Source organism: Gallus gallus, chromosome 3 (assembly GCF_016699485.2).
Source record: "Gallus gallus isolate bGalGal1 chromosome 3, bGalGal1.mat.broiler.GRCg7b, whole genome shotgun sequence".
NCBI lineage: Eukaryota > Metazoa > Chordata > Aves > Galliformes > Phasianidae > Gallus > Gallus gallus.
In genome coordinates, this window is record NC_052534.1 from 9,264 (window position 1) to 35,007 (window position 25,744).

General features: G+C 53.2%; 1 protein-coding gene and 2 long non-coding RNA genes across 9 annotated transcripts; all 3 read left to right on the top strand.

Moving 5' to 3' along the window:
• Positions 1 to 6,588: 6,588 nt before the first annotated feature.
• Positions 6,589 to 18,760, top strand: LOC121113170. Of its 7 annotated transcripts, none has more exons than XR_005858552.2 (6): positions 6,589 to 6,770; positions 7,461 to 7,624; positions 7,723 to 7,926; positions 8,027 to 8,362; positions 15,906 to 16,078; positions 18,512 to 18,760. It is a non-coding gene; the product is annotated as an uncharacterized LOC121113170 (long non-coding RNA). The 7 variants fall into 7 exon arrangements; XR_006938791.1 differs by lacking the exon at positions 18,512 to 18,760 and having other exon boundaries at positions 8,027 to 8,127; positions 8,224 to 8,362; positions 15,906 to 16,200; XR_005858550.2 differs by lacking the exon at positions 18,512 to 18,760 and having other exon boundaries at positions 8,027 to 8,127; positions 8,216 to 8,362; positions 15,906 to 16,199.
• A 16-nt stretch (positions 18,761 to 18,776) lies between these two features.
• LOC112530742 lies at positions 18,777 to 20,031 on the top strand. The gene is made up of 3 exons (XR_005858558.1): positions 18,777 to 18,949; positions 19,196 to 19,283; positions 19,767 to 20,031. It is a non-coding gene; the product is annotated as an uncharacterized LOC112530742 (long non-coding RNA).
• Positions 20,032 to 24,113: 4,082 nt separating this feature from the next.
• Positions 24,114 to 25,441, top strand: LOC107052839 (rho GTPase-activating protein 32-like). The gene is made up of 3 exons (XM_040697996.1): positions 24,114 to 24,160; positions 24,419 to 24,564; positions 25,065 to 25,441. The coding sequence occupies exons 1-3, from the start codon at positions 24,114 to 24,116 to the stop codon at positions 25,439 to 25,441; spliced, it is 570 nt and encodes a 189-aa protein (XP_040553930.1).
• Positions 25,442 to 25,744: the final 303 nt, after the last annotated feature.

Sequence of the window (25,744 nt, forward strand, 5' to 3'; positions counted from 1 at the left end):
TGGTTTAACGGTGGAGGCCTGAGAAGTGCTGCATTCAGTCTTCCATCTCTCTTCTTGTTTTTGTTCCAGGTGGGATTTTTCCCTGGTGAGTGCGTGGAGCTCATCAACGGAAAAATTCCTGAGGCCCTCATCGATTCAGCACCACAGCCAGGTACGGATGTTACATGTGATGGCGCGGGGAAGTCAAAGGGAGTCTTTTTCTGGGTGTGTTCCGTGTTGAATAGCTCCTTTATCCATCCCACGTTATCCTCTGTGTTGATGATCCTTCATGCATCCCACGGGGCATACGGCTGCTGTTTTGTAGGCAGTGAGAATGAGGGCTTGGGCAAATGATAGGATCCTCGTAGAATGGCTTGGGATGGAAGGGACCTCAAGGATCATCAAGCTCCAAGCCCTGTGCCTCAGGCTGGGCTGCCAACCTCCACTTTGAATGCCAGACTAGACCAGGCTGCCCAGGGCCCCATCCAACGTGGCCTTGGACTCCTCCAGGGACGGGGAAAATCCGCTGTTGTATGTACTTGTTGGCAATGTTCTTCCCGCTTTTACGTGCTCTGTAGAATGTGTGACGCTCAGCCTGGTCCTGCTGAGCCCAACGTGAAATGAACTCGTTTCTTCCTTGTGTTGTGCAGTGCCAAAGAAGCGTGGCAAGCTCATCAGCTTCCTTCGTTCCTTCGCGAAGGCCCGCCCAAAGAAACCGAAGCAGCGGGAGATGGCGAAGGAGAAGGAAGGGGTGTTTGGCTGTGACCTGGGAGAGCATCTTCTCCTCTCTGGCCGTGATGGTAAGGAACAGCCCATTCCTGAGAGCTTCCTCTGTTGGGCATGTAAAGATGAAAGGGAGATCACCTCTTGCAAGGGGCAGGTTGATAGCGGTGGAGAAAGGTGAGGTGGGAGTTGATGGCTGAAAGGTAAGCTGAGGCTAATGCCCATAGGAGAGCAGCCCACTTGTATTTGCTTAAAGCAAAAGGTGTATGTCAATGCCACGCTAGCCTGAAAACAAAAGCAGCCTTTTGGCCCAAGAGAGTGTACTGCGTCAGTTTCCTAGCTCTTCTGGACGTGAGGTCTCATGCCTCCATTGCGGTGGGAGCTGTGATGGGACTTGCAGTGTCTCTGGCTTCCCCAGAATTACTTTCTGCAGGCTGGTTGGCAGGTCCTGGCATTTCTGGAAAGCCAAGAGCACGTCTGTGTTCAGTTTCCTCCCCGGCTCCTGCCTGTCAGAGACGTCTGTGCCGGCTTTCTTTCTCCTCTGAGGAGGCATGCAGTAGCGCGGCTGGGCTTAGTGGATGGGATGTGACAGGAGCAGCGGCTGAAGCAGGACTTGAATCAGGAGCTCAGCTAACCGCTGGCACTTGTTCCGTAGTCCCCCAGGTCCTGCAGAGCTGCGCTGAGTTCATTGAGCAGCACGGCGTGGTGCAGGGGATCTACCGCCTGTCCGGCGTGGCGTCCAAGATCCAGAAGCTACGGTAAGAGTGCTGCGACTGACACAGCTGTCAGTAGGGGCACGTGCCATGCTGCGGGCGTTCCGAGGCCTGCGCTGTGGGGCAGCTGTGTGCCAGCAGCCTGCGCTCAGCGGTGGTGCGCCAGGCTTGTGTCTGTTTGATAGGAACACGGGGCGTTGAGTAGACTTGCTGGGGCAGGAAGTTCTCCTTCAGTCCTTGAGAGCATTGGAAGGCTGTGGGGGACTGCGGTGTCAGCTCTCATTCCCGTTTCCTCTTGTTGGCAGAGCCCTTTGGAGCAGCCCGCACTCCTCCTTGCTGCTCTGGGCTCCTGGCATGTGATTGTGGAGTAGGCAGCCAGTTGTCAGAGCGTTTCTTTTCTCCTGTGAAGCAGGAACCCCTTCCTTTTCTCGACTGTATCGTGTATTGCTTTGGACTCGTCTTCCTCTTTCTCAAAGCCCAATGTTTTTGTGTCCTTCTCTCCAGCCACGAATTTGAGTCGAAGCAGGTTCCAGAGCTAAGCGTCCGTGACGTTCACAGCGTGAGCTCCCTGTGCAAGATGTACTTCAGGGAGCTCCCGACCCCTCTGCTGACCGAGCAGCTGTATGGCAAGTTCTCGGTAAGCACAAGGCAATGGCTTTCATGTCCCTCTTCCCTGGGCCTCTTGGCATGGCCTGTCGCATACACACACGTCAGGCTGTAAAGCGGCCCAGTGCTTGGACTGCTTGGACCGCTTGGCCTTGATGGCACCAGCTGCGTGCCGCTGTGTTCCCCAGATTTTCTGCCTGTTGGAAGGCATAAAATCCACCTCGGTGCTGAGCAACAGCGCTCTGTCTTCATAGTTGCCGAGCCTGCGGCAGGTATCTCTACTGATGTGTGTCTAAATCCTTCTCTGCTTTCTTCCAGGATGCTGTTTGTGCCGCTACAGATGAGGAGCGGTTGCTCAGAATGCAGGAGGTCATCCAGCAGCTGCCCGCGCCTCACTACAGGTCAGAAAACTGCTGCCCTGAGTGTGGTGAGCTCAGCCCTGCTGCATTTCAGAGGGCGATGATGCGATGGCAGGCTTTGTCTCACGCTCACAACATGATGCCTGTGTGTGTTGAAGTGGTTGCTGGCTCCGTGGGGTTGATGGATTGGGTCAGTTCATTGGCACAGGGGCATGGCTGGTGCAGCTGATGGCTGCGTCTGTGCTGTGCTGGGGCTTGGTGCTGCAGCGTGGCACCTGGGAAAGCTTGATCTACTTCCTATTCCGTAGCAAGAGCAAGAACTGGCGTGTCTTGAGGTTTGTTTTGTGAATTGCAGCACAGCGTGCTCACTGGTGCTGAAGGTTTGCCTCTTGCTTTCCAGGACACTGGAGTACCTGGTGAGGCACTTGGCTTGTCTCGCTGGGAGCTGCTCTGCCACAAAGATGCCCGCTAAGAACTTAGCAATTGTGTGGGCTCCCAACCTCTTCAGGTAAACTTTTTCCATTTCAGCACAAGGCTTAGATGTGCTCTCCCCACGGGCACAGTTTCTAGAGGAGGACAATTTCTGCTCACTCGTTTAGACGGGGCTGGTGTGTCCTTGATCATGCAGGAGAATTTCTTCAGTGGCATCACTGATTGCCCACTGCGGAAGTCTCCAGAGCCCAATTGGACAGCTTGTGGCTGGCAAAATCCAGACGTGGGGAAATGATCTGGTATCCATGACTTCTCCAATCTGCCTTTTCTGCAGATCCCAGCAGAACGAGTCTGCCTGCGCCAGCGGAAGAGCTGCCTGCATGGAACTGCAGAGGCAGTCGGACGTGGTAGAATTCATCATCAACCACGCAGACGTCCTCTTCTGCTCCACACCCACATCAGGCATCGGAGATGGAGCAGGTGAGCGTCTTCCTGCATGAGCTTTGTCTTGATCGGACACCTTGATCAAATGCAGGCCTTCTCCAAGATGGCTGAAAGATGCTTTTACTATCGAGGGGCCAGCAGGCTTGTGGGCGTAGATTAGAATATGGCACCCTGTGGCTGGATGCTGAGAGTGTCCAAGCCCAAAGTTGAGAAGGAGAAAACCGTCCCTGTCACGATGATGTTTTGCATGCAGGTGAAGCTTGATGAAAGCGTGGCAGCAAAGCTTTCTGAGTTCCCTGCCCCCCTCTTCTCGGGTTTTTGTTTGCCTGTTTCGATACAGTGAGCTGCTGTGAATGATGACTGTGTTCTTTGTCATGAACGTACCTCTGACCACACGGTTCTTTGGACCTCCTCTTCTTCCAGTGGCTCGGATAAGCAAGGCTGAGAAGCGGGCAGCACCTCCCCCAGAAGTGTGGTGGCTGTGCTGCTGCTTTCTGATCCTCCCTCTTAGCTGTGGTCTTGTCTTCCCTCCCAGGGCGCAGTTCTCCATCAGGGCCCAAGTCTGTGCGGGTGTCTTCTCCCGCCACCATGCTGCTCAGCGTGGAGGAGGCACAGGCACAGAGGCGAGGCCACAGCAGCCCTCCCGCACTGACACGCAGCACAAACATCGAAGTGGAAGAAGGCCCCGCAGCTGCAGGGGGCAAATTCCACACAGTCATCGACTTTCCGTCTGAAAGGTAAAGAGGACTTTCTTTCCCAGCACCTTCCTATCAGGCGTGGTTGGGTGGGCTTTTGTGGGTTTTTCTCCACAAGTGCTAGTGCACAAACTTGCAGAAGCTACGTGACGTTAATGGTGCGTGTGGTGTTGTACTCCGTCTCCGCTCCCTTTGGACTCTGAGATTCAACTAACGCACAGTTGCCTGACGGGCTCAGTGTAGCCACCAAAGGGGGCCATTCCTTCCTCGCTGAGCAGGCAGTCACAAGTTGGATCAAGGCACACGGACCTCTATCCTGGCCTGTGCTGGCTGTACCTGGAAACGTTGGGGTTTTCCAGCTTTCCGGGCCGCGTGCCTGAAACCAATTCCAGTTCTCCTCTAAGCAGAGCTGTTGGTCAGACTTGCTGGCACTAGAGACTAAACATGGCAGTGAGGTGAGGCCGATGAGCGGTTAATGCCAGAGTCAGAGATGCTTCTGAATTCCCTCCATGGCTGCACGGTTCCTCAGAAAGCAGTTACGCCTGCCAGCTCAATCAAAGCCATCCCTTCGATGCTGTCCTGGACAGCTGTGCAGCCTCTGCTCGCATGCTCTGCATCCGGGTTGACATGGCTGAGGGGAATGTAGCCAGCAAGACTGCAGGGCTGAGCTCTAGGAATGGAACCATTGTCAACCGTGTGAATCAGAGCGAGCTTCTAAGTTGTGTTTCAGCAGGAACCAGGCAGTGCTAGGAACAAGCAAGTGTTGGCAAGAGCTCAGGGCAGCTCTTCCCTCGCCCTGCACCATGCACGACTCACACCGCTCACTCTTTTCTCCCTCCAGACCAAGTCCACCCAGCAGGGTGAAGGAATCCCCAGCATGCAGTTGGTGTTCCTGCTTCAGGCCAAGAAAGCCATCCTCTGTGGCCAAACGCCAACTGCAGTGCGATGCCAGGGAGCCCTCAGAAACAGAGGTGGTGGTCCTGGCAGGTAAGGGTGCACATCCAGCTGTCAAAACACTGCTTGTCAGCGCCATCGAATTCATGCTTGCAGTGGGCTTGTTCCTCCTCCTAGCGTTCAAGCCCGTGCCTACCATCTTCGGTTCAGCCCTGTCTTTCTTTCCCAAATGAGTCTCTGGTGAAGTCATGATCTGGACCTGCCGGAGCACACCCCTCTCGTGCCTTTCCCCGAGTAGTTTTGGAAAGAGACAGGAGATGGGCACCACTGCAGTATGTCTCAGAATGATTCCTTCTGTCACTTAGGATGGAAGGAAGAGTACCTTTGTGGCTCCGTGTTGCCTCTGTATCAGCAGGCACACGTTTAAACTGTGTAACACTGCAACAGGGTGAAGGCTTTCTGCGAGGGCTTTGGAGTCCAAACAAAAGAGAAAGACAAACAACAAAAGCGCAACAGTTCCTTTCGAGACAGTGCTCCTACTGTTGCTATTGTCCTATTGGCTTTGTCCTGCTGCCACTACATAAGCAAATCTCAAGAACCACTCTCATCATTCAGCTTGTGCAAGTTTGCCACTAACGCCTGTGTATCTACTCCTTCCTAGGTGAATCGAGCCCTCGTCCACGCAGAAGAGCCAGAGCGTATAGCGATGGTTCACTGTGTGCTTCCATCAGTGCAGAGCTGCTAGGAAGCACGAATCGCTGCAGCTCGGATGATAGCCTTCCATATAACACCAGTGATGGAATGAAGGTGCTCATCCAAGTGGAAGCCCTCATCTCTCCCAGCTGTGCTGAAGACGCTGACCTGAGCCTGCCAGAAACAACGGTCACCGAGCTGGACTGTGACGGGGCGCCATTGCAGTGCAGCCCAGCCCAAGCACAGCCCGAGTGCCCCGACAGCAGCAGCTCCACGCAGGATCAGGTCAGCGTCAGCGAGGAGGAGCCGAGCCTTGTGGAGGGGGACTTAGAATCGGAGCTCCAGTCCCAGGCACCGGGCAGCAGCACGAGCTCTGAGCTCCTGCCTCCTTCACAAGAGAGGATGAATGCCATGTGTCCACCGGACCTCTCACGCCCTCCTGGCTTTTAATGAATAAATGCACGCTGGTGCTGGATCAACGCCTTGACTGCCTTCTGAGTCTTCATTCACAGGGATTGGGATGGATGCAAGCAACAGCAAGGCAGCTCATCTTGCAAGGCTATGGCTGTGGGCTGTGCGTGCAGCAGAGCTCCGGGTTTGTTCCCATTTTGTCTGGCTGTGGGATGCGTGCAACGAGAGCTCTGCTCCCATTGTGTATGGTAGCAAATCATCTCGAGCTTCCTGGCTGCTGCTCATGGTTATGCCAAGCTTCCTGGCTGTGGCTGTGTGATGCTTTTGAGTGAGGGCTTTTGGATGCTCTCGGATGCCTCGGCTGCTCCCGCCAGCTGTCTCCTCCCGCCGTGTCCATTGGTGGCTGCCAGCTACGAGCCGGTCCTGCAGAGCATCTCCAGCCCTGCTGTCAGCATCACCACCGAGCTGGGGCAGGAGGAGCTCCCCGTGAGCAGCATCTGCCCCTCCCCCGGCGTCTCATTGGTCAGCGGCAGCTCTGTCCCTCCCCCGGCCTCTCATTGGTCAGCGGCAGCATTTGTCCCTCCCCCGGCCTCTCATTGGTCAGCGGCAGCTCCGCCGGCTCCCATTGGCTGAGCTGCTGTGCGCGGGAGCGGCCGTTGGGAGCCGGCGGTTGCAGGCACGGCTCTCCTTAGCGAAGCGCCGCTCCCGGCAGCCCGGGCCGCCCCGCAGGAAAGCGCGGCGGCAACCGGAGCTGTCCGGGCAGCACCGGGCGGGAAGCCGCGGCTCAACGGGAGCGAGTGCCGAGGACAGCTCCGCCGGAGGTGTGCGGGAGAACGGGACCGGGAGAGGCGCCCTGCATGGCCCCAAGCACCCTGCCCTCCCCTCCCGTCCCCCGTGGAACCCCCGTGGGGTTGGGCTGTGGACTGTAGGATTGGGATGAGTGGTGGGGGACGTGGCTGTGGGATGGGCCGTGGGTTTGGGACAGATCGAGGCCTCGGGTCCCCCAGCGCCACAGTGCTGCTGCCAGCATGTGGGCCGTGCACCCCCCAAGCCCTCCAGCGCTGCTCCCGGTGCCCCCAGACCCCCTGCAGCCCCCCAGAACCGGGGCTAAGGTGGGCCTGTGGCTACTGGGGGCTGCGGGGAGGGATATGGGGCTGTAGGGGGCTGTGCAGGGACTGTTAAGGCGTATGGGTGTATACGGAGCTGAGGGGGACTCTAGGGGGGATCTGGGGCTGTGGTGAGCCACAGGAGGATTTGGTGCCATAGGGGGCTGTGGGGAGATCATGGGCGGGGTGGGGGGGTGGATATAGTCAGTCTGCCCAGGGAGGCTGTGGATTGTCCTTCCCTGGAGATCCTCCAAACCCAGCTGGATGCCTACCTGTGCAGCCTGCTGTATGGAGCCAGTTTTGCAGGAGCGGGGGTGGGGGGGTTTTGGACTCAATATTCTCTAGAGATTACTTCCAGCCTCTTCAGTTCTGTGATTCTGTGATTGTAATCGTTGCTTCTTGCAGCAGTAGAGTGTTTCAGAAGAGAGAAAAAGATGGTGGCCATGAACTGGCTTTCTGTGGCTGGTAAAGCTGTGCTGAGAACTGGGCTGACTATTGCAACTGAAAATGCGTGCCAAGTCTGCAGACGCAGAGGAATAACTATTCCGTGTTGGTTGAGCTTGTCTAAGGTAGGTGTCCTTGCTAGGTGAGCTTCTGCTTTAAAGCATCACGTTGTAATTTTAAAAGCAAGGTTGCCAGTTCTTTTTTTACCCAAGTGATTTTTTAGCACGGAGAGATTTCAGATGCTGTTTGGTAATGGAAGATGGAGAGAGGAAAAGCAAGGAAAAGGCAGGCTGTGCATAGCCAGCGCATCCCATCTGTACCGCTGTCCCCCTGCACAAAGGAGAGGAGCATCTCAGCAAGCTTGGCCTGGGCCATGGAAGGGATCATACAAACATCTGGACCAACGTGACAGGAGTTAGTTCTGCAGGTTGGTTGTTTTCTGCTGTTTGTCCCACATCCTGTTGCTCAGTGGTAGATTTGTTCATGTTCAGCGCTACCAGGAATGTCCCCGAGCATTTTGGTTTCAGCTGTCGCAACGCTTTGATCCCCTGCTGCTGGGCTGGGGCGTTTGAGGAATGATGCATGTGCTGATGTCCACCAGGCTTTGGGGATGAGTCTGCGTAGCAGGGTATGTGTGGCAGGACTGAGGCTTGGGGAGCAGGCCAGGTGGAATCCAGTGTGCTTTGCTGTCGTTCTCAGTGCTTGTTTTTGCTCAGGAGGGCAGGTGGTGAAGCTCATGAAGCAATGCCTGCAGATGGGGTTTGCAGAGCAAGAGGTCCGTCCTGCAGGCCTTGTGTGACACGCATGGAGCTGTAGCGAGGCTGCATCAGTGTAAAACAGCAGAAATGCACGGAGGTGTGAAGGTGAGCTGTGGGCTCCAGTAGTGCAGGAGGGGATGTGCGTGCTCAGGGTTTGGCTGCTTCTGTGTGTGTGTTTTATGTGAGTGTGATGCCATTGCTTGGTCCGTTTGAGTGTATGAAACAAGTGTGCCATCCTTTGTGATGGAGTCGTGTGCAAGGAGTTGTCTCGCTCCAATTTATAGGAGGGAGAGGAGGTTCTTTGAAATATGTATGCCCGGCGTGAGATTAAGAAACAACGGTTCAAATGTTGGTCCGACCAGTTTATTACAAATGTTAATAAGGGAGATGGGGAAAGGGGAGGACGGACGCTATTAAGGATTGGGGTGATGGGAAAGGGAAGGCGAGCGATAGAAAAGATAGAAAGAGGCAAGAATTGCGTAAAGCGGGGATAGTCACCACCAGGATCCGGCAGCAGGGACGTCCCGTTGCACGACGTTCCGACGGTCCGAGGCCGAAGGGCAGGAGCAGCGAGGCTGGTCTTGGGCAGCGAGAGGATGCAGGTCGGGGAGGAAGCAGCAGGTCTCAGGTAGCAGGCCCAGGGAAGTCCGTCGGCAAACGGTCCGTAGAGGAGGATCGGAAGGCAGGAAGCTCGTGCCGTGGTGAGAGATCAGTCTCCACGTAGAGATCCGTCTCCACGTTGCGGTGAGAGATCAGTTGGCAGAGAGAACCCCTCAAGTCTGTCGTGGTGAGAGATAAGCCTCTCCCGTTGCCGTGGTTGTGGTGAAGGATCAGCTTCCACCGTTGTGGTTATTGGACCCTCTTTTATCCTCCATCTTCTGCTGCCTACGTGACATTCCTGGGGGCTTGAGCAAGAGTCCTGTGCATACCTCCTGAGATGGCCATTTTCCTTGAGATAAGTCCACACAAAAAGACCGTTTCCCGGCCATTAGCGGCAGCTTATCTCTCTCTCGATGCCCCTGGCCTTGTCCATCTGTGCTCCTTAAAGGATTTCACAATCCTTAGCCAGGACCTGTCCATCAGTGTCCTCAAGACAAAAGATTTCTCTGCCTTTGCCCAGGACTTGCCTGGACTTGTTCCTCAGCAAACTTTGAGTCAATGATATAAAAGAATTGTCTCTTACACCACCCCGTGACTCAAAGATTGCTTAAAAATGGGACACTGGGCATCCATGATGGTGAGAAAAAGATAGCAAGCATAAGGGTAAAGGAGGGAGGTGTTGGGGAATCAAATGTTTCATACAATCATTACAAACATTTTTCAGGTTTGGTTACAATGTAAATAGGGGATACAACATCTTGTATAAAACATGGAATCATACAAACATAAGAGTTGCAACAGTACACAATGCAACTTGCCATAGACACCACCCCGTGATTCTTCAGGAGTGGTAACATGAATATTACATAATGAATAGAAGAGAGAAAAGAGACAACCGTACATTTGACAATAACCACTAATAATAAATAAACAATTAACAGATTGTTTCCTTTAGTCGTGAGCTTCCTAATAAACATCCACCCTTCACCCCCCCACCCACCTCCCGCTCACCTGGGAGGGGGGGGGCGAAGGCATCAGCTCCCCTTGAGCTTTTGTTCTGGCCAGCAGTTAACTAATTTCTCTAATCTGACTGTGGGTAATCCATTCATCAAATCTCGTGGAATACCCTTTGTCCAGCCCAGAGTCCAAAGTCCATTGCGTTTATGATCAATGCATCGTGTCCCCGTTTTTACTGGGGATGAAACCTTTTTGGTTCCAATAAGTCTTGGGCTAGGAGGCCTGGAGGCAAGGCTGGCTACTGCAAGCCTTACTCCTCTTGGCTCAAATTTACTGCAGGTAGAAACCACCGGCCCATATTTTCTTCCATAGTTAATTAATTCTTGGGCAACCTCTCCCCAAGTCCACACTTTGGATCCTGACTGGTGGTTAGGGGCTACAGATCCCTCCAACGCTGCCCAGGTTCTCTCTCCCTGAGACATGGCTTGTATCTTTCCTTGGAGTTGTATACCTATAGGTTTTAACGATTCAGGAAGTCCCCTAATTAGAGGTGTCAATCTCTCCGGATTAACAGGTAACATCATGGGTGATTCATGATGTGGCTGCAACTTTCTATCATACATCATTTGGAGACAAGCAGCTTTCTGAACATTCTCCACTAACTGGTCGATAGTTCCAGTAATAGCAAGAGGGTCCCCCCTTTCTAAAGGGTTGAGACCCCCTGCCCAATAGGCAGCCCTCTGTGTTAAGGACCAGGGAGCACGATTATTGCCAGTGGTTAAAAATACTCCTGGTCCCCAATAACCTTCAGCTTCTTTCTCTGTTAGTAGGATCTGGTCTCCGCCAGTGAGACTAACTCTCCAGACGTACTCTGTTTCAGACTCCTTTGGGGAGCGACTGAAATCCTTTTTCAGTTTGGCCAGTTCAGTGGCTGAAAAGGGAATTTCCTTAACATTCATTTGAGGATCTAGATCCTCACTGTTATCGTAAGTATATTCAGTTTTTATCAAAGGACGAATGTGGGCTGGAGAGGCCTCTAATTTATCTAGCCTTTCCTTCACCTCTTGTAATTTCCCTTGAGGATAAACTTTTTCTTGAGGTGCACTGTGGGCAACAGTGTCACCGGTGTCCTTACACGTTATCAGCTCCTTAAAAGCTGTTTGCAACAGAACCGAATTATGTTTTTCTCTTTCTAATTGATCCTCAAGACTCGTTATTTGGCTTTGCAGAGATTTTACCAATTCTTGCGTCACTTTAACCGATTCCTGTAATGCTTGAATAGTCTGGGTTTCCGTAGAGTTCTTTTCCTCTCGGAACTCCACAGCTGCTTTTAAAGCAGCACCGAGTACTGCACAAATAAAAGATTTCCCTTTTCCGGCCCGAGTACGAGCCTCATTTTGTAAAACACGAATACGGTCTGAAACACTTTGCAAATTATACCAGTTCTGTCGTGCCCAATCCACCCCTGATACAGAAGGCCGAGCACCATGCTTTTCTAAAAGATCAAATAATACATCTTCACTTTTCATACTGGCCATACTGTTGCTCATTTCTAAATACGCAGAAAGATACACACTGAGAGAGGAGGAGGTACTCCTATTCAAAAGTACAAATAACTCCTTATCGCCTCTCCCAAAGAGGCACACCACACCTAAAGAAATGTAAATGTTCCGATCGCGCCTCCCTTTGTTGAGGAAAGCACAAGGACAAAGAGGCTAAACCAACTTAAAATCGCTCCCAACTTCCCTGCGAAGCCACACAAAAAACTGCAAACACCACACCAAAGCAAGGCACACTTCGGTTTCAAAACCCGCAGTTAATTTTAAGCTAAAACAACACTTTCTAGGATTCAACAAAGCGAATAAACTTCTTGGAGAGGCGCACACGTTTTTTAAGTCAAAAAACGTGTATCACTTCCTCACTTCTCCAAGAGGCACGCACGAAAGAGGTTCAAATTTCACACTTAAGTTGCAAGATCCTTGAGTCACAAAATGCAGAGAAGTCTTCCCGAGGAGGCACACACGTATTAAATGCAATTAGACAAGATTCATACGTCCTCGAGAGGTGCATACATAAACAATTTTCAGCAAAGTGAGTAAACTTCTTGGAGAGGCACACACGTCCTTTAAGTCAAAAAACGTGTGTCTTACTTCCCCAAGAGGCGCACACGTAGAGGGGTTCCTTAAACCACAAAATGCAGAGAGATCTTCCCGAGGAGGCACACACGTATTAAATAAATGCAATTAGACAAAATTCATACATCCTCGAGAGGTACACACATAAATAGTAAAGTTTCAGAGTATGAAGCGATCTTCCTGGAGAGGTGCTCACGTCTAAGTTATCAAAAAGTATCGCTTCTTGCAACTCCAGGAGGTACACGCAGAAAGTTTCAGACTATTATCTGGAAGGACAACACTCTCACGGCGGGTATCCTGCTTCGACTACGCCATAAAAAAATGTCTCGCTCCAATTTATAGGAGGGAGAGGAGGTTCTTTGAAATATGTATGCCCGGCGTGAGATTAAGAAACAGCGGTTCAAATGTTGGTCCGACCAGTTTATTACAAATGTTAATAAGGGAGATGGGGAAAGGGGAGGACGGACGCTATTAAGGATTGGGGTGATGGGGAAGGGAAGGCGAGCGATAGAAAAGATAGAAAGAGGCAAGAATTGCGTAAAGCGGGGATAGTCACCACCAGGATCCGGCAGCAGTCCCGTTGCACGATGTTCCGACGGTCCGAGGCCGAAGGGCAGGAGCAGCGAGGCCGGTCTGGGGCAGCGAGAGGATGCAGGCCAGGGAGGAAGCAGCAGGTCTCAGGTAGCAGGCCCAGGGAAGTCCGTCAGCAAACGGTCCGTAGAGGAGGATCGGAAGGCAGGAAGCTCGTGTCGTGGTGAGAGATCAGTCTCCACGTAGAGATCCGTCTCCCTGTTGCGGTGAGAGATCAGTTGGCAGAGAACCCCTCAAGTCTGTCGTGGTGAGAGATAAGCCTCTCCCGTTGCCGTGGTTGTGGTGAAGGATCAGCTTCCACCGTTGTGGTTATTGGACCCTCTTTTATCCTCCATCTTCTGCTGCCTACGTGACATTCCTGGGTGCTTGAGCAAGAGTCCTGTGCATACCTCCTGAGATGGCCATTTTCCTTGAGATAAGTCCACACAAAAAGACCGCTTCCCGGCCATTAGCAGCAGCTTATCTCTCTCTCGATGCCCCTGGCCTTGTCCATCTGTGCTCCTTAAAGGATTTCACAATCCTTAGCCAGGACCTGTCCATCAGTGTCCTCAAGACAAAAGATTTCTCTGCCTTTGCCCAGGACTTGCCTGGACTTGTTCCTCAGCAAACTTTGAGTCAATGATATAAAAGAATAGTCTCTTACAGGAGTCCTATGGCTTTGAGAGCTGACTTGAAGCCTGTGGGCATCACGGAGGAATAGGGGTAGGGGATGAGGGGAGGGAAGTTGGGGTAAGAGGAAGAGGCGTAGGGACAGGAACCTCTTTGGCCGATATGATGTCCTGCCGTTCTCTTTTTGGATTAGGAATCTCTGTGTGTTTTTTAGTGAAGAACAAACTCTGTGTTCAGTTGTGAATGAATGAATTCAGGCCTGCTAGTTGGTGTTCTTCTCTACACGGAGCCGCAATTGAAATGGACGCTCCTGGTGTGATGTGCGGCCCCGCCCCGTGTTCTCAGATCCGCCAAGTTGGCAAGGCCTGGCTCTTGGTTGGTGAGCTGTGCCCAGGGTGAGAGACTTGACTCTTGTGGGCTTTGAGACATGTCTTCGAGTTGCACGTTGTGTTATTTCTGTTGGGTTGACCTCTTGAGCTCCAGCCCTAAGCGAGGATCCAAGCAGTAGCGCAGAAGGAATGGTTTAGACTGGAAGTGCAATGCCAAGGGCTGGAGCCAGCCGGAGCTGGGAAGTGATCATCTCCCCGTACTCAGCACTGGTGAGTCCTCACCTTGAGTAGTGTGTTTGGTTCTGGGCCCCTCACTACAAGGGGGCCCCTGAAAGCCTGAAGTGTGTCCAGAGAAGAGCAATGAAGCTGTGAGGGTTGTAGAGCACAAGTCTGATGGGGAGCGGCTGAGGGAAGTGGGATTCGTTAGTGTGGAGAAGAGGAGGCTGAGGGAAGACCACCTCACTCTGTCCAATGACGTGACGAGTGGTTATGTGGAGGTGGGGGTGGTCCTCTTCTCGCATGGAACTAGTGCTAGAACTAGAGGGAATGGCCTCGAGTTACATGAGGGGAGATTGAGGTTGGATGTGAAGAAAAGCTTCTCCCAGTGAGCGGTCAGACGCTGGAAGGGGCTGCCCAGGGAGGTGATAGAGCTACTGTCCCTGTGGGTGTTCAAGGAACATTGGATGTTGTAGTGAGGGACGTGTCTTAGTGGGAAGGAAATATTGGTGGTAGGTGAGTGGTTGGACTGGATGATCTTGGAGGTCTTTTCCAACCTTGCTGATGCTGTGACTGTTGGAAAGGCATGTGCTGGGTGAGTGCTTTGCTGGGTGAGCATCCCCCTGCTGGAAAGCAGGCAGCTGTTGTCTTTGCAGACAGCCAGATCCATGGGGATTGGAAGCCTTTGGAACCTGAACCTTGTCTTTCCCGTCTCATGCCCAACAACTCATGTTGTTTGAAAGCAGCACCTTAGAGGCAACCTTGATTTCTCCAGCCTTCTCCGAGCTTTCCTAGAATCCTAGAATCGCTAAGGCTGGAAGAGACCCACAGGATCATCCAGTCCAACCGTTCGCCCTTCACCAATGGTTCCCGCTAAACCATGTCCCTCAACACAACATCCAAACGCTCTTTGAACACCACCAGGGTCGATGACTCCACCACCTCCCTGGGCAGCCCATTCCAGTGCCGGACCACCCTTTCAGACAAGTAGTATTTCCTAAAGTCCAGCCTGAATCTTCCCTGGCTCAGCTTGAAGCCATTCCCTCTAGTCCTATCACTAGTCACCTGAGAGAAGAGGCTGCCCCCCAGCTCACTGCAACCTCCCTTCAGGTAGTTATAGAGAGCAATAAGGTCTCCCCTGAGCCTCCTCTTCTCCAGACTGAACAATCCCAGCTCCTTCAGCCACTCCTCATCAGGCCTGTGCTCCAGAGCCCTCACCAGCTTTGTTGCCCTCCTCTGGACACGCTCCAGGGCCTCGATGTCTTTCTTACAGTGAGGGGCCCAAAACTGGGCACAGTACTCGAGGTGGGGCCTCACCAGTGCTGAGTACAGGGGGACAATCGCGTCCCTATTCCTGCTGGCCACACTAGTTCTGATACAAGCCCGGATGCCGTTGGCCTTCTTGGCCGCCTGGGCACACTGCTGGCAGTGTTCAGTCTAGCGTCAATCAACGCCCCCAGGTCCATTTCCTCTACACAGTCTTTCAGGCACTCTGCCCCAAGCCTGTAGCGTTGCCTGGGGTTATTGCGGCCAAAGTGCACTCTGTGCCACGAGAGCTCTCCCGCTTCTACCTGCGATGTGAGAGCGTATGGAAAGCCCTGCAGATGCCTGGGTAGGTGATGTCCGTTGCTCTTCCTTTCCCCACCAGTGCTGGACATAGTGGGGAACGGGACTGGGGGACATCCCAGCAGCGGGTTCCTACCTCAGCCAAACTGAAGGGCTGTTCTGATCCGTGTATTTGAACTGGAGTGAATCTGATGCCAATTAGAGAAATGAGGGCCTGTGGAAAAAAAGGAGTGTGCTGCATTTTGTGGTGCAAGATGTTCTGGGCACTGCTGCTAACAATGCCCGGAGGCTTCCTTTTTGATGGGGAGAGGCTTAGCAAGGACTTCTTCCATGAAAGGGGTTCATCATCTATTTCCTTGTCATTGACCTTTCCTACTACTGCTTGAGAAATTAATGTTTCTTGCTGTAGGGAATACACATGCACCCTGCACTTGTATCTGCACAAAGAATCTTCTAAGCATCTCTGTACGTGTTTCTTTTTGGCACTGGGATGGAGCTGTGTGGAAGACAGACTTGGATGAACCTTCAGTCAGGTGCAGGGATGCGTAATGCTCATCTAAGATGTCACGCTGACAGCAGCAGTAGAGAGGCAAATTTCATAGCTTTTTTTTTTTTCATGCTTTTTTTTTTCTTCTTTTGTTTCAGTGATAACCATGGAAGCATGGAAGCATGGAAGCGTTACCCAGACAGACTGAGCATTTGTCACCTGGGCATTCTACAGATGACATAGGCAGTGGAAGTCAGCATTGGAAGCATGCGTGAGACCCCTGCAAAAGAATGATGAGAGTTCCCCTGGCGGCCTCCTTTGGCAATCTCAGGTCTCTGTAAGCTCTTAAGCTGTGTCGTAAGTCCTCCCGTGGTGCTGACTCAGCTCTCCCTGTCTTTGGTGTAGGAGAGCTGGTCTTCAGCTCCTTCCTGTTTCCTGCCTATCTGCTCCCTGCTTTGCCCATGGCCCAGTGAGCCTTTTATTCTTCACCCCCGGACTTGCACGTGTGGATAACAGCATCTGCTTATGTACGCTTCTTTTCTGCTTGTGGTGTCAGGCTGAGCGACGGCTCCCAGCCGAGCTTGTGCTTAGCGAGACACGGAGTAGCTGGAGATGGAGTTCTCTGTGTCACTAAAGCGTGAGCTTGATGGCTGCCGTGAGCCAAAGCGAGAGAGTTTGTGTGTTTGATTTCTGTGTTGGGCTGAGCGGGTAGAGCAGGGCAAGGGGGCTGATTTGGACATGCTGCTTTCCAAATACGGTGCTGTTTGTGTGGCAAGTGCTTCTGGCATTCCAAATTCTGTCAGATGTCAATGAATTCCTTGGAATCTGCTGAGTTGACTTGTGCAGGTTTCATTCTGGAGCTGAACCCTTCCTGGCCGCTTCTGTGCATAGCCATGGCTGTTGCTTCTTTCTTGCCTCCTTTCTTTGTTGTGTTTGGCACTGTGCAAGCCGTGAATTGCCAGGGAGCAGCTGAAAGTGCTCTGGAGTTGTGGGGGGCAAACTGCCAAGAAACAAGGTGCAGCTTCAAAGCCCCGAAGTTTGGAGAGATGAGAGATGCACAGCGCTCTGCCTGGTGCAGGACATGATGTGCTCTGCAAGGCGCTTTCCACAGAGCCCTCACGTCCTTTCTCAAACTGCATCCAAAGCAACCCAGTGCCCTGTGCTTGTTGTACCCGGAGGTATCGGTGCCAGGAGTTGCTGCTGTGTTTGCAATGCCATTGTGTCGGCAGGGTGACGTTAATGGGCTGCAATGCCCTCAGTCATTCAAAGCATGCTTGCAGATGTTCCTAGTGAGGGGCATGTTTCATTGACACCATAGGTTGTTTTCTGGAAAATGAAAGAGTGGGCTTGCGTACCTCCAGATGGTTTTCATTTCCTGCTGAGCCCAGTGCACTTCACGTCTGCTGCCATTGCCCCACGGCCCTGTTGTGGTTTAAGCCGGTGGGTGGCTCAGCACCACACAGTCCTTTGCTTATTCCCCCCTTCCCAGTGGGATGGGGGAGAGAATTATGGGGGAAAAAAAAAGAAGGTGGAACTAATGCGTTGAGAGAAATCTCTTTCCAAAGGTAGAGAAAAGGAAGGACCGAAGTAATATATATGTCTATTTACGAATGTATGTAACAAGTGATGTAGAAGCGGTGGCTCAGCACCTCCCAACCAATGGCCAAGCAGAGGAAGAGAGTGAGATGAACTCCCACCCCCTTCAAAACCCCTTCCACTTGATGTCATATGGTATGGAATATCCCTTTGGCTCGTTGACGGCAGCTGTCCTAATTTGGTTTCCTCCCAGCTCCTTCTTGAGAGCTTTGCTGAGAACGGCCTTGGCTCTGTACAAGTCTGCTTCTCAGAAACTCTAAACGTCAGAGTGTTATTACAGTTGTAGCATCATAGCAGACACTGAAGAAAAATCGATCGCACCTGAGACTGACAGCCCCCCAGTGTCTGTGCAGCGAGCCATGTGGGGCTGCAGGTCGTGCATTTCCCTGGCAGCATTGGCCAGGGGTGCTGGGGAGGTTTGTGTGCTCAGCCTGGGCATGGCGCTGCTGTGCCTGTCAACACAGCGTGCTCCGTGCTCTTCAAGCAGCAGAAGAGCGTTTCATCAACAACGGGCCATAATATTTACTGGAACCAGATGCATTTGTGTCTCTGAGGCTGGGTTTACCCAACAGGCTCTTCTCGAAGGAGCCGTTCTGATTTCCTTTGTACGTGTGTGAGCAGAAGTGCTTTTCCCCCTTGTGTTCTGTCCCACTGTCTGTTGGTTTCCTGTGTGCTGCTTCATCCCTGGAGCTCGCTGCTGCACAGAAGAGTACAGGCGTGTTTATCGCCTGTAGGGGAAAAGGGGAGCCTGGTTGGCGTAGCAGTGAGCAGCAGCTAACGGGCTGTGCAGAGGAGGGCTTTGCAGAAGGGGCAGGAGTGCCTGCGTCCATCTGTATCCTGGGATACGTTCTGGCAGTGAGGCAGCAGCTGTGGCCACAGGGACTGAATGCAGACTTGGCTTGGGGCTGCCATGTGGCGCTTCCTACCCCTACCGTCCTGCATATGCCTGGCAAAGCACAGCCACCCTGCACCCACGGCAAGCGTTTGTCTTAGTGTCATGTTTCATGCTGTCTTGCGAAGCTCAGGCACTGGGGGCAGCTTCCCCCCAAGAAAGGGAGGAGAAAATGAGGTCGTCATGGAAGCCAAAAGGCAAAAATGCACTCGGGAAAGAAACTGGCCAAGCAGTCTGGTAGCTGTGCTGTGTTTCTCTTCCTTTATTTCCATGCAGGTGAAAGAGATGGCTGCTCTAAGCCGCCCTTGAAGGGCGCAAAGAAGGACCCTAGTGTGGATTTGCCATAGGCCCAGCAAGAGGCTCAACAGGACCAAGCGCCGTGTCGTGCACTTTGGTCATGCCAACCCCATGCCAGCTTCTCCAGGATTTGGCTGGGATAGAATTCCAACCACCATCGGATTTCTCGAACGCTGGGGTGCCCTTTTGGAATCCTATGGTCTTGTGACGTGGTCTTGCCTCCCCAGCTTGCCCATCCATGGTGGAGCAGCCGGGTGGCCCTTAGTGATGTCACAAGCGGCTAGAATGAGGGGAGGAGCAGCGCGTGCTGCTTCCCTTCATTGGAGCGCTTGAGCTCAGCGTGAGTACGTGGCTTGTTGCACTTGTGCATCGAGTGAGTCTGTTCGTCTTCAGCCCGTCTTGCGCAGCGTCTTGTAGGTAAGCTGAACTGGTGCGGGATAGACGGGTGGGCTCAAAGGCTTGAGAAGTGCTGGCTGGCGGAGCTCCTAGGATCATATTGCTTAGTCTGGACCGTCAGACGCCATTTTCCCGCAGGCCATCCATCCATCAAGGTGGCATTTGTCCCACGGTTTTTTCCCTCGCCTTCCTTGCTAAATTGTGCAGGCTCACTGACCTGCTCTTTCTCTGTCCCCTCCCCACCCTCCGCCTGCTCCCTTGGTGCAGCTTTTGCTCGCGGAAGATCAGAGCAAAGTGACAAGGACCGGCTGCGGGTTTGAGGATCTTCTTCTCCCTTGTTCTGATCTCTTGCCAGGTACGTGCCATGCTTTGTATTGCCACATGGTTCAGCAGCCCGTGTTTAGTCGCAGCGTGTGTAGTAACACAGGCTCGTCCAGCTGGGATGCGGCACTGGTCCCGCGTGGGTTTTTTCCACTTCCCCTCCAGCTCAGCCCTCGGCAGGATGCTGCCTGTAGTGCTGGGAGCAGCTAGTGTGAAGGAAAGCAATCCCTTAGGCAAAGAGCCCTAGCCGCAGTTTGTGCAGGGCTGCACAGCATGAGCCAGGGGCAGAAGCGTGCATGCTTTGGCTGTGGGAGTGTGCCCGACAGCTGTAGGGAGCACAGCGGGCATGCAGGCAGAGGAAATGCGTGGGCAAGGCTGTCCCGTTTGAATAGACTGCACAGAGTGGTTGTTTGTAGAACACCTGCCTCCGCCAGTGGGCAACTGAGAGTAGTTTCTGAAGAAGACTCTCAATCCAGTGCTGTGTGAACACAGGAAATGTGTTTCTTTTCTGTTGCAGCTTGTCGAGCCTGCTGTGATGGGCATCGCGAGCAGCAAGATCAGCTGTGGGCCTGACCTGGCATGGACAGAGGTATGGTGTGAAGCTGTGATTGGTCTTTGTTCCCTGACTTGAACCCGCAGTGTGAGCCACAGGTGTGCTCTCCTGCTTTTCAAGATAGAGAGAGAGAGAGCATCCTTCCGGCTCTCTTGGTGTCACTGAAGAGCTGCCTTGAAAGCTTCATTTCCTTGCTAGTGGCATGTAGATGGCACCCTGCAATCCTCCTTGTTTGTCCTCAGCTCCTCACCGTGGCCTGTGCTCTCTGTTTCAGCCTGAGAACCAGGGGAAGCCCTTGCTGGTGCATGAGGAGCCATCTCTTAATATTCCGGCTATTGCTGCTGGCCATGTTATTAAGAGATACGTTGCCCAGGCAGCGGATGAGCTCTCCTTGGAGGTAAGCAGTTAAAGGCGTTCCTTGTTGTCATGGCCAGAAGAGTCTACCGTGTGAATGCATCAGGAATATTCTCCGACACCTTCAGAATGCCCTGTGAGGCGAAGCCCAGAAGATGCAGGTCCAGATAGGACTTGCACTGGGTTGGATGCAGGGAGGAGTTCAGCCATGTGTAAAAGACGGTTTGATTTGGCATGCTTGCACTGTATTCTGTCTGGTGTGCAAGGCAGTGACTCTTGTACGTGCCAGTTCAGCTTTCTGACGGGAAATGCCTGAAGAGCTGCCCCGGTGCAATTGCTCTCAAGCTGTGCGCTATTTGGCAGTGCAGAAGAAGGGCGTCATTTCAGCTGTGCTTTCCTCGCAGCTGTGCTGAAGCTGGGATTGATGTTGCAATGTCTTGCAGGTGGGAGACCTGGTGTGCATTCTTGCTATGCCAGCAAAGGAGCTGAGCCCCTGGTGGAGAGGCAAGCGTGGCTTCCAGGTAGGCACAAGCTTCAGACTTGCGGGCGCAACGGCAGTCAAGTCAGGAAGGGTCAGCTTCGAGCTGCTCGGCCTGCACAGGGTGGCTTCTGGACGTAAACAGTTTCCCTGTGTCGGTGTCAGCGGCCTTTCCCTTTGGCTCTGGGCTTGGGTAGGAAACCGTCTCCTCATGTGACTTAGAAGCAAGAGCCTCTCCTGCTCACTGCACAGTCAGGAGTTGACCATGTCTGTCCTTTGTACAAGCACGGAGGACAGAGCCATCTTCTGCGGAACCAAGTCTTGGTTTTGTAGGTCTTTTGGCTGCAAATGTGGAATGAGGGTTCCTTTTCTGCAGGCCATTCTTTCTTGGTTTAACGGTGGAGGCCTGAGAAGTGCTGCATTCAGTCTTCCATCTCTCTTCTTGTTCTTGTTCCAGGTGGGATTTTTCCCTGGTGAGTGCGTGGAGCTCATCAACGGAAAAATTCCTGAGGCCCTCATCGATTCAGCACCAAAGCCAGGTACGGATGTTACATGTGATGGCGCGGGGAAGTCAGAGGGAGTCTTTTTCTGGGTGTGTTCCGTGTTGAATAGCTCCTTTATCCATCCCACGTTATCCTCTGTGTTGATGATCCTTCATGCATCCCACGGGGCATACGGCTGCTGTTTTGTAGGCAGTGAGAATGAGGGCTTGGGCAAATGATAGGATCCTCGTAGAATGGCTTGGGATGGAAGGGACCTCAAGGATCATCAAGCTCCAAGCCCCGTGCCTCAGGCTGGGCTGCCAACCTCCACTTTGAATGCCAGACTAGACCAGGCTGCCCAGGGCCCCATCCAATGTGGCCTTGGAGTCCTCCAGGGACAGGGAAAATCCGCTGTTGTATGTACTTGTTGGCAATGTTCTTCCCGCTTTTACGTGCTCTGTAGAATGTGTGACACTCAGCCTGGTCCCGCTGAGCCCAACGTGAAATGAACTGGTTTCTTCCTTGTGTTGTGCAGTGCCAAAGAAGCGCGGCAAGCTCATCAGCTTCCTTCGTTCCTTCGCGAAGGCCCGCCCAAAGGAACTGAAGCAGCGGGAGATGGCGAAGGAGAAGGAAGGGGTGTTTGGCTGTGACCTGGGAGAGCATCTTCTCCACTCTGGCCGTGACGGTAAGAAACAGCCCGTTCCTGAGAGCTTCCTCTGTTGGGCATGTAAAGATGAAAGGGAGATCATGTCTGGCAAGGGGCAGGTTGATAGCGGTGGAGAAAGATGGCAGTTGATGGCTGAAAGGTAAGCTGAGGCTAATGCCCATAGGAGAGCAGCCCACTCGTATTTGCTTAAAGCAAAAGGTGTAAGCCAATGCCACGCTAGCCTGAAAACAAAAGCAGCCTTTTGGCCCAAGAGAGTGTACTGCGTCAGTTTCCTAGCTCTCCTGGACGTGAGGTTTCACGCCTCCATTGCGGTGGGAGCTGTGATGGGACTTGCAGTGTCTCTGGCTTCCCCAGAATTACTTTCTGCAGGCTGGTTGGCAGGTCCTGGCATTTGTGGAAAGCCAAGAACACGTCTGTGTCCAGTTTCCTCCCCGGCTCCTGCCTGTCAGAGACGTCTGTGACAGCTTTCTTTCTCCTCTAAGGAGGAGGCATGCAGTAGCGCGGCTGGGCTTAGTGGATGGGATGTGACAGGAGCAGCGGCTGAAGCAGGACTTGAATCAGGAGCTCAGCTAACCGCTGGCACTTGTTCCGTAGTCCCCCAGGTCCTGCAGAGCTGCGCTGAGTTCATTGAGCAGCACGGCGTGGTGCAGGGGATCTACCGCCTGTCCGGCGTGGCGTCCAAGATCCAGAAGCTACGGTAAGAGTGCTGCGACTGACACAGCTGTCAGTAGGGGCACGTGCCATGCTGCGGGCGTTCCGAGGCCTGCGCTGTGGGGCAGCTGTGTGCAGGCAGCGTGCGCTCAGCGGTGGTGCGCCAGGCTTGTGTCTGTTTGATAGGAACACGGGGCGTTGAGTAGACTTGCTGGGGCAGGAAGTTCTCCTTCAGTCCTTGAGAGCATTGGAAGGCTGTGGGGGACTGCGGGTGTCAGCTCTCATTCCCGTTTCCTCTTGTTGGCAGAGCCCTTTGGAGCAGCCCGCACTCCTCCTTGCTGCTCTGGGCTCCTGGCATGTGACTGTGGAGTAGGCAGCCAGTTGTCAGAGCGTTTCTTTTCTCCTGTGAATCAGGAGCCCCTTCCTTTTCTCGACTGTATCGTGTATTGCTTTGGACTTGTCTTCCTCTTTCTCAAAGCCCAATGTTTTTGTGTCCTCCTCTCCAGCCATGAATTTGAGTCTGAGCAGATTCCGGAGCTAAGCGTCCGTGACGTTCACAGCGTGAGCTCCCTGTGCAAGATGTACTTCAGGGAGCTCCCGACCCCTCTGCTGACCGAGCAGCTGTATGGCAAGTTCTCGGTAAGCACAAGGCAATGGCTTTCATGTCCCTCTTCCCTGGGCCTCTTGGCATGGCCTGTCGCATACACACACGCCTGCGCACCTCATGGTCTTTTTTTCTGATTTTCTGTTAGCCCCATGGGGTAGACTCGCACGTCTCTGCCACATCCCACAGTTGCAGCATACTGATGCCACTTTTGGTAGTCCCAGGATGTGGTCACTTCCGTGTTCACAGTGCTCGCGAGAATTCCCGTTCTTTTGCTATTCCCAGCTATTTCTGGAACAGGAATGGGGTTAATAGCACAGGTTCCTGGGAGATGAATGCCCACTGCGAGGAGCTGAGGTGCACAGTCAGGGAGGATGTAGAGTGGCCCGGTGCTTGGACCGCTTGGCCTTGATGGCACCAGCTGCGTGCCGCTGTGTTCCCCAGATTTTCTGCCTGTTGGAAGGCATAAAATCCACCTCGGTGCTGAGCAACAGCGCTCTGTCTTCATAGTTGCCGAGCCTGCGGCAGGTATCTCTACTGATGTGTGTCTAAATCCCTCTCTGCTTTCTTCCAGGATGCTGTTTGTGCCGCTACAGATGAGGAGCGGTTGCTCAGAATGCAGGAGGTCATCCAGCAGCTGCCCGCGCCTCACTACAGGTCAGAAAACTGCTGCCCTGAGTGTGGTGAGCTCAGCCCTGCTGCATTTCAGAGGGCGATGATGCGATGGCAGGCTTTGTCTCACGCTCACAACATGATGCCTGTGTGTGTTGAAGTGGTTGCTGGCTCCGTGGGGTTGATGGATTGGGTCAGTTCATTGGCACAGGGGCATGGCTGGTGCAGCTGATGGCTGCGTCTGTGCTGTGCTGGGCTTGGTGCTGCAGCGTGGCACCTGGGAAAGCTTGATCTACTTCCTATTCCGTAGCAAGAGCAAGAACTGGCGTGTCTTGAGGTTTGTTTTGTGAATTGCAGCACGGCGTGCTCACTGGTGCTGAAGGTTTGCCTCTTGCTTTCCAGGACACTGGAGTACCTGGTGAGGCACTTGGCTTGTCTCGCTGGGAGCTGCTCTGCCACAAAGATGCCTGCTAAGAACTTAGCAATTGTGTGGGCTCCCAACCTCTTCAGGTAAACTTTTTCCATTTCAGCACAAGGCTTAGATGTGCTCTCCCCACGGGCACAGTTTCTAGAGGAGGACAATTTCTGCTCACTCGTTTAGACGGGGCTGGTGTGTCCTTGATCATGCAGGAGAATTTCTTCAGTGGCATCACTGATTGCCCACTGCGGAAGTCTCCAGAGCCCAATTGGACAGCTTGTGGCTGGCAAAATCCAGACGTGGGGAAATGATCTGGTATCCATGACTTCTCCAATCTGCCTTTTCTGCAGATCCCAGCAGAACGAGTCTGCCTGCGCCAGCGGAAGAGCTGCCTGCATGGAACTGCAGAGGCAGTCGGACGTGGTAGAATTCATCATCAACCACGCAGACGTCCTCTTCTGCTCCACACCCACATCAGGCATCGGAGATGGAGCAGGTGAGCGTCTTCCTGCATGAGCTTTGTCTTGATCGGACACCTTGATCAAATGCAGGCCTTCTCCAAGATGGCTGAAAGATGCTTTTACTATCGAGGGGCCAGCAGGCTTGTGGGCGTAGATTAGAATATGGCACCCTGTGGCTGGATGCTGAGAGTGTCCAAGCCCAAAGTTGAGAAGGAGAAAACCGTCCCTGTCACGATGATGTTTTGCATGCAGGTGAAGCTTGATGAAAGCGTGGCAGCAAAGCTTTCTGAGTTCCCTGCCCCCCTCTTCTCGGGTTTTTGTTTGCCTGTTTCGATACAGTGAGCTGCTGTGAATGATGACTGTGTTCTTTGTCATGAACGTACCTCTGACCACACGGTTCTTTGGACCTCCTCTTCTTCCAGTGGCTCGGATAAGCAAGGCTGAGAAGCGGGCAGCACCTCCCCCAGAAGTGTGGTGGCTGTGGCTGCTGCTTTCTGATCCTCCCTCTTAGCTGTGGTCTTGTCTTCCCTCCCAGGGCGCAGTTCTCCATCAGGGCCCAAGTCTGTGCGGGTGTCTTCTCCCGCCACCATGCTGCTCAGCGTGGAGGAGGCACAGGCACAGAGGCGAGGCCACAGCAGCCCTCCCGCACTGACACGCAGCACAAACATCGAAGTGGAAGAAGGGCCCCGCAGCTGCAGGGGGCAAATTTCCACACAGTCATCGACTTTCCGTCTGAAAGGTAAAGAGGACTTTCTTTCCCAGCACCTTCCTATCAGGCGTGGTTGGGTGGGCTTTTGTGGGTTTTTCTCCACAAGTGCTAGTGCACAAACTTGCAGAAGCTACGTGACGTTAATGGTGCGTGTGGTGTTTGTACTCCGTCTCCGCTCCCTTTGGACTCTGAGATTCAACTAACGCACAGTTGCCTGACGGGCTCAGTGTAGCCACCAAAGGGGGCCATTCCTTCCTCGCTGAGCAGGCAGTCACAAGTTGGATCAAGGCACACGGACCTCTATCCTGGCCTGTGCTGGCTTGTACCTGGAAACGTTGGGGTTTTCCAGCTTTCCGGGCCGCGTGCCTGAAACCAATTCCAGTTCTCCTCTAAGCAGAGCTGGTTGGTCAGACTTGCTGGCACTAGAGACTAAACATGGCAGTGAGGGTGAGGCCGATGAGCGGTTAATGCCAGAGTCAGAGATGCTTCTGAATTCCCTCCATGGC